The sequence below is a fragment of the Salvelinus alpinus genome, chromosome 8 (genome assembly GCF_045679555.1).
Source record: "Salvelinus alpinus chromosome 8, SLU_Salpinus.1, whole genome shotgun sequence".
Classification (NCBI taxonomy): domain Eukaryota; kingdom Metazoa; phylum Chordata; class Actinopteri; order Salmoniformes; family Salmonidae; genus Salvelinus; species Salvelinus alpinus.
In genome coordinates this window covers 12,775,390-12,791,317 of record NC_092093.1, presented here as the reverse complement: position 1 = coordinate 12,791,317, position 15,928 = coordinate 12,775,390, and the positions used below count along the sequence as shown (strand labels likewise).

The following is a 15,928-nucleotide window of genomic DNA, read 5'->3' as shown; positions in this document are numbered from 1 at the left end:
TCCAAAAGAATAAAGACATTTCAAATGTCCTAATATGCCTATATACAGTGTTGTAATGATGTGCAAAAGGGAAAATAAATAAACATAAATGTGGATCGTATTTACAATGGTGTTTGTTCTTCACTGGTTGCCCTTTACTTGTGGCAACAGGTCACAAATGTTGCTGCTGTCACGTTCTGACCCTAGTTCCTTTTTTATGTCTTTATTTTGGTTTGGTCAGGGTGTGAGTTGGGGTGGGCATTCTATGTTCTATATTCTATGTTTTGGTCTATGTGTTGTATTTCTGTGTTTGGCCTAGTATGGTTCCCAATCAGAGGCAGCTGTCAATCGTTGTCTCTGATTGAGAACCATACTTAGGTAGCCTGTTCCCACCTGTGTTTGTGGGTAGTTGTTTCCTGTTTTTGTGTTTGTTTCACCATTCAGGACTGTTTAGATTTTTGTTGTCATTCACTTTGTTATTTTTGTCTTTTTCCCGTGTTCAGTTAATAAATTTAACATGGACACGTACCACGCTGCATTTTGGTCCGATCCTTCATATTCCTCATCAGAAAAAGAAGAACATCGTTACAGCTGCTGTGATGGCACACTGTGGTATTTCACCCAGTAGATATAGGAGTTTATCAAAATCGTTTACCAAAATCGTGTTTGTTTTCAAATTCTTTGTGGATTTGTGTAATCTGAGGGAAATATGTGTCTCTAATATGGTCATACATTTGGCAGGAGGTTAAGAAGTGCAGCTAAATTTCCACCTCATTTTGTGGGCAGTGTGCACATAGCCTGTCTTCTCTTGAGAGCAAGGTCTCTTTCTCAATAGCAAGGCTATGCTCACTGAGTTTTTACATAGTCAAAGCTTTCCTTTAGTTTGGGTCAGTCACAGTGGTCAGGTATTCTGCCACATAGCATTCTAGTTTGCTTTGTTTTTGTGTAAATTCTTTCCAATGTGTCAAGTAATTCTCTTTTTGTTTTCTCATGATTTGTTTGGGTCTAATTGTGTTGCTGTCCTGGGGCTCTGTGGGGTGTGTTTGTGTTTGTGAACAGAGCCCCAGGAACAGCTTGCTTAGGGGACTCTTCTCCAGGTTCATCTCTCTGTAGGTGATGGCTTTGTTATGGAAGGTTTGGGAATTGCTTCCTTTTAGGTGGTTGTAGAATTTATCGGCTCTTTTCTGGATTTTGATAATTAGCGGGTATCGGCCTAATTCTGCTCTGCATGTATTATTTGATGTTTTACGTTGTATACTGAGGATATTTTTGCAGAATTCTGCATGCAGAGTCTCAATTTGATGTTTGTCCCATTGTGTGAATTCTTGGCTGGTGAGCGGACCCCAGACCTCACAACCATAAAGGGCAACGGGTTCTATAACTGATTCACGTATTTTTAGCCAGATCCTAATTGGTATGTCGAATTTTATGTTCCTTTTGATGGCATGTTCCTCTCTCTCTCGCTCTCACAGAGCTTGGCCCAGCTCCATCTCCCAACATGCCTGGCTGGATGTCACCCTGAAACAGCCGACAGCTAGACAGCAGCAGACTGAAGGATCATGGCATTTCAAATTGGATCATCGGACCAAAAACTCTCGCTCTGTTTGATAGCAGTAGCCCTGACGGCATGGACAGGGGTCTGAGAGGTTTAGTCCGTCTCTTAGCTGTAAATATTTACCTTGATCGTTTTTTAAAAGTGTGTCTAACCTCCCAGAAAATATCTTGAAGACCAAGGGGCCTTTACAAGAGGGTAAGGACTTTTGACGATCTCAAAGCAAAATAACGGGGATGATGTCTAGTTTATTTTGTATTTTCTTGCTGGAATGGCAACATCATGATAGGTGTGTAAACCGATGAAGTAGTTGTGGTAGGAAAACACACCACAGAGATTATTGTATCGACAACGGCTCTGAGATCACAGACATCTGGACAACATGTAAAAACAAATTAGGAAAAACCTCAAACTTCCATCTGCCTTTGGCCGTTTACCGCTAAAAGGTGGTAAGACATCCAATGAACAGTCCCCGAGCCCATCTGTTGTGTAAGAACTAGGCCATTAAGCGACCAACAGACACCTCTTCTGATCTCTATCCACCAGCCAATGACACAAAGCCATATCAGGTAACTGTTTATTGAACGGGGCGCTAGGGCGAGGAGCTTACTAGGGGCTTTCAACACACACAGACACACACACACACACACACACACACACACACACACACACACACACACACACACACACACACACACACACACACACACACACACACACACACACACACATACATCTGTGTGCACACAGGCAGGCAGACATGCATGAGCACACACACAGGCTTTCCCGGTTAAGCATTCGTGGAGTGCGAGGGAGGCAGTCGATGAGGGTGCAGCCTAACCCGTAATTACTCAAGAAATGACAATGCTTTTACAAGTGAGGGGGCCAAAAAATCTATCATTGTTGAATTACTAATCACTGAATGCAAATTACAAGCGGGAGAAGAAAAATTCATTATCACATATTCGATCTGTCTTTCAAGTATGCAGACTGAATAGAAATAAACTTGATGTTATCACCTGGATAAAATGACAAAATGCTCTCTGTTTTCTAACTCTGTTCAAACAGGAAAAGGAATTCATCAAGCATTTAACAACTTTTCTGGTTAGCGTTGATCAGAGTGAATGACCACAGTTAAATGCACACAATAATGTAGTTCATTTAAAATGTTTACATGCTTTGCACTTCACTCACGCATAAGAGGGAGGCTTGGGATACCCGGTGCTGGTGTAACAGTATAACTTTAGACCGTCCCCTCGCCCCGACCCGGGCGCGAACCAGGGACCCTCTGCACACATCAACAACTGACACCCACGAAGCATCGTTACCCATCGCTCCACAAAAGCTGCGGCCCTTGCAGAGCAAGGGGAACCACTACTTCTAGGTTTCAGAGCAAGTGACGTAACCGATTGAAACGCTATTAGCGCGTACCCGCTAACTAGCTAGCCATTTCACATCCTTTACACTCACCCCCCTTTCAACCTCCTCCTTTTCCGCAGCAACCAGTGATCCGGGTCACGGCACCAATGTAACAGTATAACTTTAGACCGTCCCCTCGCCCCGAAACGGGCGCAAACCAGGGACCCTTGCACACATCAACAACAGTCACCCACGAAGCGTCGTTACCCATCGCTCCACAAAAGCCGCGGCTTTCACATCCGTTACACTGGCACTACCCGGTGCTGGCACTACCCGGTGCTGCCAATGCTGGCACTACCCGGTGCTGGCACAAGCGCTTGAACGCCGATTAAACTGTTTACTTGTCCTAATAATTTGAAAGATTGCTCAGAAAACCAGGTGTTTCAATCAGCGTATGCTAACTTTGATCATGACCACATGCCGATTATGATAAGCAGAGTAAGGTGTTTACTTGATTAATGTCATACTCGGCCTTCTGCCAAAATCAGTTAAATACATCCTTTTTTTGTGTGCATGTAAACATACTTTGACTGCATGAAATCTAGCTCTTTAGGAAGGTCCAGAGAGCAAACATTTAACACATGCACAAACTGCAGCTAGTACTGATGATGACGTAGGCCTACTACACTGAGTGTACAAAACATTAAGAACACCTTCCTAATATTAAGTTGTACCCCATGTTGCACTCAGAACAGCCTCATGTTGTAATGGCATGGACTCTACAAAGTGTCTAAAGCTTTCCACAGGGATGCTGGCCCATGTTGACTCCAATGTTTCCCACAGTTGTGTAAAGTTGGCTGGATGTCCTTTGGGTGGTGGACCATTCTTGATACACACAGGAAACTGTTGAGCGTGAAATGTCCAGCAGCGTTGCAGTTCTTGACTCAAACCGGTGCGACTGGCACCTACTACCATTCCCCGTTCAAAGGAACTTAAATATTTTGTCTTGCCCATTCACCCTCTGAATGGCACACATACACAATCCATGTCTCAATTGTCTCAGCTCTTAAAAACCCTTTAAACTGTCTCCTCCACTTCATCTACACTGATTGATGTGGATTTATCAAGAGATCATAGCTTTCATCTGGATTCACCTGGTGAGTCTATGTCATGGAAAGAGCATGTTGTATACTCAGTGTAGATTGGTCTAATAGGTCAGATATAATTAGGACCAGCCTACTGGGGCATAAAACAAAGAGAAGACAAAGTACACTTGTTCTACAAGTCCTAAACGTGAGTCACTAAAGCCTAATTCTGACTGCAAGACTGCATAATAATGTTTTAAGTCTGCGAGGCTAGGAAGATAGGTGCAAACCTCCAAACAAAATGTAATTAGGAGAACAATTGAACCCATCCTCGCTTGTGTTAGTGAATAAGAAAATGTACGAAGGAAGGTTAGAAAGAAGGAAAATGAGAGAGAGAGAGAGAGAGAGAGAGAGAGAAAGACAGATGATAAAAGAAGAGAGAGAGGGAGAAAGAGAGAGCTTGACGAAAATGGTTTTCTCTATCTGTACTTTCACTGACCCCTACACAAACAAATGGGCAGACAAGACAAGAGGACAGTGGTCGCCTGGAGCTCTCTGGATTCAGATGTAATCTTATTTCCAGTTCTGGGAGGTCGCTAGCAGCTAGCGTACTATTGGGCTGGTATGTCACAGGGTTGAGGAAGGGAGAAATGGGCCAACTCTGTAAGATGTGTAAGAAACCTTAGGGGAGGCTGTTTCAAATAAACCAATAGAAATGTCATCATCCAAGTCCTGCCTGTCTTTAGCTACGTCAGCCATTTTGAATCCCAGGCTTTCTATCAGGTCCTGTGGGCTTTTCTGCATAGCTAACCAGAACTAAGGAGCGGAGGATTGGCTCTCAAACACCTGGTGACTCAACAAGATATCAAAGTCTGACTTTATGTCCTGACGTCTTTGGACAAATGTCTACTTTTGACGAATAAACTGACTTCATTTCTGACTTTCTGTGACAAATATGTTCAATTTAGGTACACTGAAATAACTCTTACGGTTAAATTAAGGCATTAATACCCACTGGATTAAGTTAAGTATTAAGGTTTGGGATAGAGTTAAACCAGAAACAACTATAAGGTTAAGTTAAGGCATTAATTCAGACTGGTTAAGTTAAAGTGGAATTGACAGCGTTTTAACTACTTTGCAGATATGAAACAAACCGGCAATCATAATATCAGTCCAAAATATTAAATTCACAGTTTATGCTACATAACCAACTTCATAAGAGGTTTTAAAAATAGATGACATGACGTAGAGTAAAGCATTGTTGACATGGATGCAGTTCAACGCACCATTAATATAATTCACCAATATATTTCTTGGTAGTACAACACATATTGCTAGCAGGCTGTAAATCACAGCTGGCCTGGTAAATGTGTACCCTCCAGCCATTTGAGATGCCTGTTTCAGTTGTGACTCAATATAAATGAAAAAAATGGACGAATGTAACCAAGGCTGAGAGCTTCAATACAACCAAACGATACATTTTTTATTTAACCTTTATTTATCTAGTCAGTTAAGAATAAATTCTTATTTACAACGACGGCCTACCCCGGCCAACACTGGGCCATTTGAGCGCCGCCCTATGGGCCTCCCTATCACAGCCGGATGTGATGCAGCCTGTACTCAAACCAGGTATTGCAGTGACACCTCTTGCACTGAGATGCTGTTTTTTAGTCCCACTGCGCCACTCGGAAGCCCTAGCACGGGCAATGATCACAAGTCAGTCATTAGGTGGATAATAAGTTTCTAATTGTATTAGTCACATGCACCGAATACAACAGGTGTAGACCTTACAGTGAAATGCTTACGTACGAGCGCCTAACCAACAGTGCAGTTAAAAAAAATACAGATAAGAATAAGAGATAAAAGTAACAAGTAATTATAGAGCAGCAGTAAAAAATAACAATATATATAGGAGAGTGCCGGTACAGAGTTAATGTGCGGGGGCACCGGTTAGTTGAGGTAGTATGTACATGTAGGTAGAGTTAATTAAAGTGACTATGCATAGATGACAACAGAGAGTGGCAGTGGTGTAGAGAGGGGAGGGGGGGGGGCAATGTGAATAGTCTGGGTAGCAATTTGACTAGATGTTCAGGAGCCTTATGGCTTGGGGGAAGAAGCTGCTTAGAAGCCTCTTGGACCTAGACTTGGCGCTCCGGTACCGCTTGCCATGCAGTAGCAGAGAGAACAGTCTATGACTAGGGTGGCTGGAGTCTTTGACAATTTTCAGGGCCTTCCTCTGACACCGCCTGGCAAAGAGGTCCTGGATGGCAGGAAGCTTGGCCCCAGTGTAGTACTGGGCCGTTCGCACTACCCTCTGTGGTGCCTTGCAGTCGGAGGCCGAGCAGTTGCCATACCAGGCAGTGATGCAACCCGTCAGGATGCTCTCCTGACTGGGCTAGCTAGCTTATCTATTATGTATGTTAGCTATAAACACGGAGCCTAACGTTAGCTAGCTAGCTAATGGGAGGATTTGTCATTGGACGAGTGGGTGAGTGGCCGACTTTTCCTCTATATTGTTTTTCTGTGGCTACAGCTAGAGATGCAGGCATGATTTGGTTAGCTACCAAGAAATGCGAATCACTTTGCTAGCTAGCTATGCTGAACTTGAATGACTGTTATCCACAGTTAGCATATCTCTTAGTTGTCAATCAAATGTTTTTGGTATCGTTCAAATGGGCTGTCAGGCAAGTTCCCATTAAATTGTCAAAACGTGGCTTGAGACAAGCCCCATCATTTATAAGCGCCATTTTGACGCAATTAGCTGAAAAAGTTTGAGAGCGTATATCTACTGTTTCCTCGTTAGATTGTAGCTCATTTCGCTCTAACATTAGTTGTTGAACTCGTTGTTGGTGATGTGCATCAACTGAAGGTGAGAAAGTTCCCACATGTAGGAGGAGTATCGTGATATTTACATATAGTTTTATTTACTGCAGTGTCTGTTAATTGTCCAAACGCACGGCCACATTCCCACTCTATTGCTACAGAATTTTCACAAATACCTTACTCTACGTCATTCCCAAAACATTCTATGAATGTATGAAAACGTGAAAATGACAATATCGAAGTGCTCGCTTGTCAGAAAATGTAACAAAAGCGGCATATTCTTCCTGGGGGGGGGGGGGGTGTATATATGAACAGACTGTATTAAGATGTCATGTTAATTAAACTCTGTCAGTTTCACTTTAAGGATAAAGGATAGAGTTAAAACTTTAGTCATTAATTCCAAATGGTCTTCCTAAACCATTGTGGGCAGATTGGGGAGTGGTCTAAGCTGCAAACTCTGGCTCCATAGTCAGCTGATTCAATCCCATTGCGAGGCACTTGTTTTTAGTTGATTTTCTTTTGCCCCCTAGTGGCCAGTTTGACAGTGTCTCCCAAAATCCAGGGGACCTGCACACATCAGTCGAATGTTGCCTTGGATCTGGAGTGATCCCTCTGGGTGGCTAATAGGGGAGAGAACCAGGGCTAGGCCAACAACCAGGAGGGAGATAGAGAGGAGAGACCAGCCCCTGTAGGGAGGTAGGGGGGGAGAACCAGGGCAAGGCCAGCAACCAGGAGGGAGGTAGAGAGGAGAGACCCAGGGCTAGGCCAGCAACCAGGAGGGAGGTAGAGAGGAGAGACCCAGGGCTAGGCCAGCCCCTGGAGAGAGGAGAGACCCAGGGCTAGGCCAGCCCCTGTAGGGAGGTAGGGGGAGAGACCAGCCCCTGTAGGGAGGTAGGGGAGAGACCCAGGGCTAGGCCAGCCCCTGTAGGGAGGTAGGGGGAGAGACCAGCCCCTGTAGGGAGGTAGGGTAGAGACCCAGGGCTAGGCCAGCCCCTGTAGGGAGGTAGGGGGAGAGACCAGCCTCTGTAGGGAGGTAAGGGGAGAGACCAGCCCCTGTAGGGAGGTAGGGGGAGAGACCCAGGGCTTGGCCAGTTAAGTGGAGCATTTTCCTCTTTTTTCCTCCCTCTCTATATCCTTACCTCCTTCCTTGTGTGTGTGTACTGTTAGTGTATTTTTTTATTTAACGAGGCAAGTCAGTGAAGAACAAATTCGTATTTACAATGGCGGTCTACCCTGGACAACACTGGGTCAATTGTGCACCGCCCTATGGGACTCCCAATCACAACCAGATATGATGCAGCCTGGATTAAAACCAGGTACTCTAGTGACCCCTCTTGCACTGAGATGCAGTGTCTTAAACCCCTGCGCCACTTGGGAGCCCTGTATATGTGTGTGTGTGTGTGTGTGTGTGTGTGTGTGTGTGTGTGTGTGTGTGTGTGTGTGTGTGTGTGTGTGTGTGTGTGTGTGTGTGTGTGTGTGTGTGTGTGTGTGTGTGTGTGTGTGTGTGTGTGTGTGTGTGGTGCATATAGTAGTGATGGGAATACATTGATCAAGTTACATATCCGGATATTATTTTTGATGCTATATCGCATTGTTTTGACAATTTCAACAACCATTTTGACAGAGCTTGAAGAACTGTGGTCAAATGTTGCACAATCCAGATGTGGAAAGCTCTTAGGGTGTTTCTCAATATGCATACTACCGTGCCCACACTCTCATGCTCTGGCGGCGTAATAATCTAACTAGCCAACAAGTTAAACAGGCAAAAATGAACTGAAACTAATTTTATGCAAGGTAGATATATATTTTTTGGGGGGTAGCTACCAGTTCTTCGTGGCTAGCTAGCTAGCCAGTTTGGCCTTTTAACTTACTATGGACTTACCCATTCACTGAACCGTCTTCCAGCCAGGACAACAAAGGCAATAGAGACGAAACAAGATATACACAAAGCAACCATTTTACTTCATAACAATCAGCTAGCTATATGTGAATCGTAATAATGTAGCTAACCAGATAGTTTACCAGGCAAAAATGACCTAAAACTAATATTATGCAAGATAGATGTCAATTATTTGTGGGTAGCTAGCTAACAGTTCTTCGTGGCTATCTGGCAAGCTAACAGCACTAGTACCTAGTCAGTTAGCCCTATTGACTTATTATGGGCTTGCCATCTATGGTACGTAGGCAGGTAAACATGCCAAAATGAACACAGCATGTATTTATTAACGTATCAAGATAAAACATTGCAGTCAGGTAACATATGAGATGTGAATAGGCAACATTTCATTACAAAGTTGGAGTGTATTTTCTCTCGCTTCAGCTCAAATATTGTCTGCCATTGATTTCAATAAATGTTGTGTAATTTTTTACATGGTTGCATCATATTTCTTTGCATACTTTCTGTTGAACCTTTTATCGATGCATGCTTAAAAATATGTACAAAGATCAAAAATATGTACAAACCGAGAATGCATTTGCCCTCCGTACGCAAGTGCCCTCAGTGCTCCGTTTCGCATATATTGATTTGGACTCATACTCCAACCCTCCCATGGTCCAATTTGTATGTTCTCGGAGCACAGTAGTATGCATTTTGAGAAACACCCTTAGAGACTTACCCAGAATCTGTAAACTGCTGCTTACCAGCTGTAAACACTGCCAAAGGTGCTTCTACAAAGTATTGACTCAGGGGTGTGAATACTTATGTAAATGAGATATTTCTGAATATTATTTTCAATAAATGTGCAAAAATTTCTAAAAACAGGATTCACTTTGTCATTATGGGGTATTGTGATGTCATTATGGGGTATTGTGATGTCATCATGAGGTATTGTGATGTCATTATGGGGTATTGTGTGTAGATGGGTGAGAAAATAAATAATATTTTATCAATTTTGAATTCAGGCTGTAATGCAAACAAATGTGGAATAAGTCAGTGGGTTTGAATATTTTCTGAAAGCACCGTTAATAGTGAGCAATATGTTTGGAACGTGAATCGCAATAAAATCACAGTATGGAATCGCAATACATACAGTGGTTCTTCCTTTAAAAGTTTTGAGCTTATGCCGCGACTGTTTGTGGTAGATGGTGGCAGATTGTGGTAAATTGTGTCATTCTGGCAACAACGGCTGACACTCAAACAACGGGCCATATAATTCTGCGGCACCCTGCAAGCTGTGCTGCAGTAGCCCGCAATTTCTAAAGGAAGAACCACTGTATGCTGTAGAATTATGAGATTCATGAAAATCGCAATAAATATTGTATCGGAACCTAAGTATTGTGATAATATTGTATCGTGAGGTCCCTGGCAATTCCCAGCTCTCGCATATACCCTTTAAGACTGGGGGGAATAGACTGGAGCAAGGGGCATAGCATCATTTCACCAGTTCACATCTGTTCTCACATCAGTAAATTGGAGTGCTTGGCACCATGCTAGTGTCCTTCGTCCCACTGTGGGACAGAACCAATTATGGGCTGTATACTCATCCACTAACTACTGATATTTTGACTTAACAGCCTTGTCAGTTGACCTTTGTAAACAGGTGATGTCCAGTGGGTCTAACAGAGGTCTAACTTTCACATTACCAGCAGTTACCAATTCACTCCCCTAGACCTTTCCCTTAGGCCCTAACCCTTTGGCTCTGAACCTCCCATGTTTGCAGATATGTAAGGTAGAAGAAATATTGGCAGAAGCTCCACCATTACACTGCTTGTACTTATCCAGACCCTTCAGATCTGCAAACATCAAAGAGTCACCATTGAAGAAGGCAAGGGAATGAATTGAGACCAACTTTTTCTCATTAACACAAGGTTAACAATCAAATATCCTAGGTCAAACGTTAGTGTTTGAGATGCCAGACGGTGATATTGGTTGGTACCTGCGGGGAAGTGTTCGTTGATTGGCCAGTTATCCACCTGCAGGGTGGCGTTTCCCCCATTCCTTGTGAATCGAACCAGGTGATATTTCCCGTCATTGATCGCAGTGTTTAACTCCTTCACACTGATGTCCACCGTGCCGATGTTGAACGTCACGCCCACCTTGCCTTCCGTCTGGAAGGAGACGGGAAGAAGAAAAATACATTTATTAAAATATATCAACGACTTTCTTGTTACAGGCAACCTGGAAAAGCAACGTGCAGCAGAGTGAAGAATCATTCATCCTGATCACATAATAATGAGAATATCTTTGGAAGAAAAAGTGATTTGTAGATCAGTGACTCTGTGGAGTGCAGTCGACCTCTAACACGCACAACATGTCTTTATTAACTTGTGTCAACCACTTTCATTCAGCAGGCAGTCTTCAGGTTGATCATTGATTTTTTTCCCATTGGTAAAATGTGTCAATATGAGATGCCACATCTTACATATAGAATAGCAGAGATGCTCAGAGCAGAGATGCTCAGAATTTTCAATGCCTGGCTGAGAACCAATTCCATTATGAGCTTCATATCTACAATCAATGCAGAAATCTCCATTGCATTTGTAATATCGTGATACCAGGGAAGACCAGGAATCAAGATCTTTGCAGAAGATGTCAACGGATAGCAGTGTTTGATTCAGTTCTGCTGCGCTAACAACAAACAGTATGCAGTAGAGTACACTACAGTAACAGAAAAAGTTCAACAACCCATTTAAACATGACTTAGTTAACCCCCCCCCCCCCCCCCCTGTCCTCTCACTGAACTATGAATGAACTCCTAGAAACATACACAACTATACTTACAATAAAATAAGGTATTGGCCATGCATTCTACTACAGGTGGTGTGCTAGTATTGCCATGGTAACAGAACCCTTGTCCCAATGTCTTCACAGCCATACAGTATCATGGAATAGTAGACAATATACACTCTTAGAGATTCCAAAACGGTTCTTCGTGAATAGGTTCTACCTGAACCCAAAAAGGGTTCTCACATTGGGACATCTGAGAAACCTTTTTAGGTTCTAGGTAGAATATGTTTTTCTAAGAGTGTAGACTCCAATGGTATACCACAGAGTTGGTAGCTATACTAGCTAGCATCATAATTCTTTATCAATTATAAACTGGGTGTTTCAAGTCCTGAATGCTGATTGGCTGACAGCTGTGGTATATCAGACCGTATGCCACAGGTATGACAAAACATTTATTTTTACTGCTCTAACTACGTTGGTAACCAGTTTATAGTAGCAATAAGGCACCTCTGGGGTTTGCGTTACATGGCCAATATACCACGACTAAGGGCTGTATCCAGGCACTAAGAACAGCCCTTAGCCGTGGTATATTGGCCATTTACCACATATCCCCAAGGTGTCTTATTGCTTAATTAATGTGATTAGATTTAGCTAGCGGCCTGGAAGCAGGCACAATGTTCTCTCCAGCCTGTCAGTACCCAACACCAGGACAGATGCCTCTCCTATATGTAGTAGCATATATTTTATTAAACCACAAAGTTAAAGGTTACATCACTCTGAGAGAGAGAGAGAGACAGAGAGAGAGAGAGAGAGAGAGAGAGAGAGAGAGAGAGAGAGAGAGAGAGAGAGAGAGAGAGAGAGAGAGAGAGAGAGAGAGAAAGAAAGAAAGAAAGAAAGAAAGAAAGAAAGAAAGAAAGAAAGAAAGAAAGAAAGAAAGAAAGAAAAAAAAAGAGAGAGAGAGAGAGATAGAGATAGAGACAGATAGATAGAGAGAGAGAGAGAGATCCACAAAGAATTTGAAAACAAATCCAATTTTGATAAACTCCCATATCTACTGGGAGAAATTCCACAGTGTGCCATCACAGCAGCAAGATTTGTGACCTGTTGCCACAAGAAAAGGGCAACCAGTGAAGAACAAACACCATTGTAAATACAACCCATATTTATGCTTATTTATTTTAACTTGTGTGCTTTAACCATTTGTACATTGTTACAACACTGTGTATATATAATATAACATTTGTAATGTCTTTATTGTTTTGAAACTTCTGTATGTGTAATGTTTACTGTTAATTTGTATTGTTTATTTCACTTTTGTATAATATCTACCTCACTTGCTTTGGCAATGTTAACACATGTTTCCCATGCCAATAAAGTCCCTTGAATTGAATTGAATTGAGAGAGAGAGAGAGAGAGAGAGAGAGAGAGAGAGAGAGAGAGAGAGAGAGAGAGAGAGAGAGAGAGAGAGAGAGAGAGAGAGAGAGAGAGAGAGAGAGAGAGAGAGAGAGAGAGAGAGAGAGAGAGAGAGAGAGAGAGAGAGAGAGAGAGGGAGAGAGATGGAGATAGAGAGTGAGCAAGAGAGAGAGAGAGAGAGAGAGAGAGAGGACAGTCAGGACCTTGGTGGTTTCTCACCGCAAATGACTTTCTCACCAACTTGCTACTTTAAAGTAACCTGCCAACATGTTTGATCGGAGCTGCTTGGATATTCACAAGGCACGCAGGCGCTACATGGAAACGGTTTTAAAGTGAGAGTTTTCTCTCATTATAGTTCTGAGTGGGTTTTAGCACGCAATGCTTCAGATTCAGAGAGACTCAATGTGAGGGAATGGACTAGAGTTATACAGTGGTTCTCCTGGTGTTCCCCAATTCTGGAAGGGCGTCCCCGAATGGAAAACGTTTGGAATCACATGGCCTAGTAAGTTTTAGACCATGTGATCCCAAACTTTTTCCATTTGGGGACCCCCTTCCAGCATTGGGGAACATCCCACAGCCCCACCTGCGCACGTGCACATGCACGCACACGCCATTTCTATTTCTAATGTTCGTGACACAAATGTAATTCCTGCAATTCTACACATTGTCTCATGGGGTGCAAAGAAAATGTTGCAGTTTTAAATGTAAAGAAAAGTGCAAAGAAAATGTTGCAGTTTTAAATGTAATATTTGAGTGACAAAAGATGACACAAAAAAATGTTAGCTGACATGGGCTAGTTGATCAGGACAAGTTATAAATATCTCTCTAAGGTAGGTAATGACTAACATGACAAGAGGATCTGATGATGCACTACCCAATTTCGAAATTGCAGCTTGTGCATTCTACTATTACAGCGTTCAAGAGTAAGTTTAAAGCCTGAGTTTTTTTCTGGGGGGGGGGGGGGGACCCACAATTTGGAACCACTTTGGGAGCCACTGTACTAGACTACCACGAGACTGCTCTTCCAGATGGGTGATATAAGGTGCTATATAGACATGATAAGCATACAGAGAAAACAGTCTACATCTCATTCAGGATTAGAGCATCAACGATCTTTAAGGCAAGAGGCACTCATGTTGGAAGGATGCAAAACAGGTTACGTTTATCATTTCTATGGAAGTACTTTAATTGAACTGCAGAGAAACTAACGAACTAGACACGAAGCCTCAGGTTTTAATCTAAAATTGCTTTCTCCTCCTTTCAGCAAGAACAATCCTTGAGGAGAAAACTCGGATCCGACTCTATGTTTTCATTTCTCACAAAATGAACTCTGTTTTAGTGAACATGTTTTCACTGAATGTCTGTAGGTAGTACCACTGTGGTGTAGTGTTTTCAATGACATTTTAAAGATGTTGGGCTTTAGCAAACACACACACACACACACACACACACACACACACACACACACACACACACACACACACACACACACACACACACACACACACACACACACACACACACACACACACACACACACACACACACACACACACACACACACACACACACACACACACACGGCCTGATTCACTAGGTCTAATCTCTTCACTGATCCATTAACAAACGTCATGTCATCAGGCCTCTTGGGTCGCTGCACACACACACACACACATGTCCAGTTGGCTGTGGGCCTTTAAAGCAGGTAATTAGACTGAAACATTCCCAGAGGGGATTAGAACAACTGACATGAAAAAGACTGTAGCCTTACATCCATACTGAACATTCTCCCTCTCTTTCAATCTCTCTCTCTCTATCTCTCTTTCTCTCCCTCTCTATCTCTTTTTACATTTACATTTACATTTACATTTAAGTCATTTAGCAGACGCTCTTATCCAGAGCGACTTACAAATTGGTGCATTCACCTTATGACATCCAGTGGAACGCTCTCCCTATCAATCTTTCTCTCTCTCTCTCAATCTCTCTTTCTCTCCCTCTCTGTCTCTCTTTCTCTCCCTCTCTATCTCTCTTTCTCTCCCTCTCTATCTCTCTTTCTCTCCCTCTCAATCTCTTTTTCTCTCCCTCTCAATCCTTCTCTCCCTCTCTCTCTCTCTCTCTCTCTCTCGTGTGTGATTCACTGGCATGGCATGACAGCAGTTGGTCAGTCTGGAGAATCTGGAGACATTTGACGAATCAGAAGTGAAGGATGGAGGGTTTTTTCTTGTCCTCCACTTCATCATTCTCTTCATTTTGTCTCTGCGTAGGTGAGCAGAGGGTGGAAGAACACTCCTCCTTCATGGTGTAAAAATACATCATGTTACAGCCTCATTGCTCCGCCCTCAACTTCCTGATTTGTCTCTGTACTGTTGTGCTGTTTGTTAATGTTTGGGTTTTTATTTTTTGCATTCAACTTTTCCATCCCGGACACTTGATCTGGACATGGTTCGTCAGGACCTCTACCAGCCGAAGCTAAGTAGTAACATTAACATGATGCCTACTAATTGCAGTCGCTGTACTCATAATATACAGGAGAACAATCGCCTTATGGTGAGGATAGGCGTGTTGCAAGCCCAGCTTCAGATGCAATCGTGAAGAGGAAATTAAATGTAGCAAGGGATGAAACAGTGTCTGTGTCACCAGTAAGTACAGATAGTAGTATAAATCCCCTCGCACAGTCCCCGCAGCCGGACAATTTTCTCAAGGCTTCTGAGAAGAAATGCTGTCGACATGCTCAGCTGGTGTCGCTCATTCAGCCGACAGAAACTTTCAACCGGTTCTCCCCATTAAGCAACTAGTCGGAGTCAGAGTCTGAGTCTTCTCAGGTCTCTCCTCCACCCGGTACAGGGTCTGAGACGCCGAAGCCTCCCACCATTAGCTCTGACAAATTGAATACCCTAGTCATTGGCGACTCCATTACCCACAATATTTGACTTGTTCACCAGGGAGCAGGGCTGCCGACGTTAAGGCTAATATGAAGATGGTGCTGGCTAAGGCTAAATCTGGCGAGTGTAGAGAATATAGGGATATTGTTATCCACGTTGGCACCAATGA

General features: G+C 43.0%; 1 protein-coding gene across 6 annotated transcripts in view; it reads right to left on the bottom strand.

Annotated features, from left to right (window-relative positions):
- The window catches only part of LOC139582567 (neurexin-3b-like), a 626,716-nt gene that overhangs the window by 86,554 nt on the left and 524,234 nt on the right, over positions 1–15,928 (bottom strand). For all 6 annotated transcript variants that reach the window (XR_011676380.1, XR_011676381.1, XM_071412690.1 and 3 more), the window contains one exon: positions 10,674–10,845. Coding sequence is in view for 4 of the 6 variants with exons in the window: in XM_071412690.1 (XP_071268791.1) it covers positions 10,674–10,845 (172 nt within the window). In the remaining 2 variants the exon portion in view is untranslated. The remainder of the gene's footprint in view (positions 1–10,673; positions 10,846–15,928) is intronic.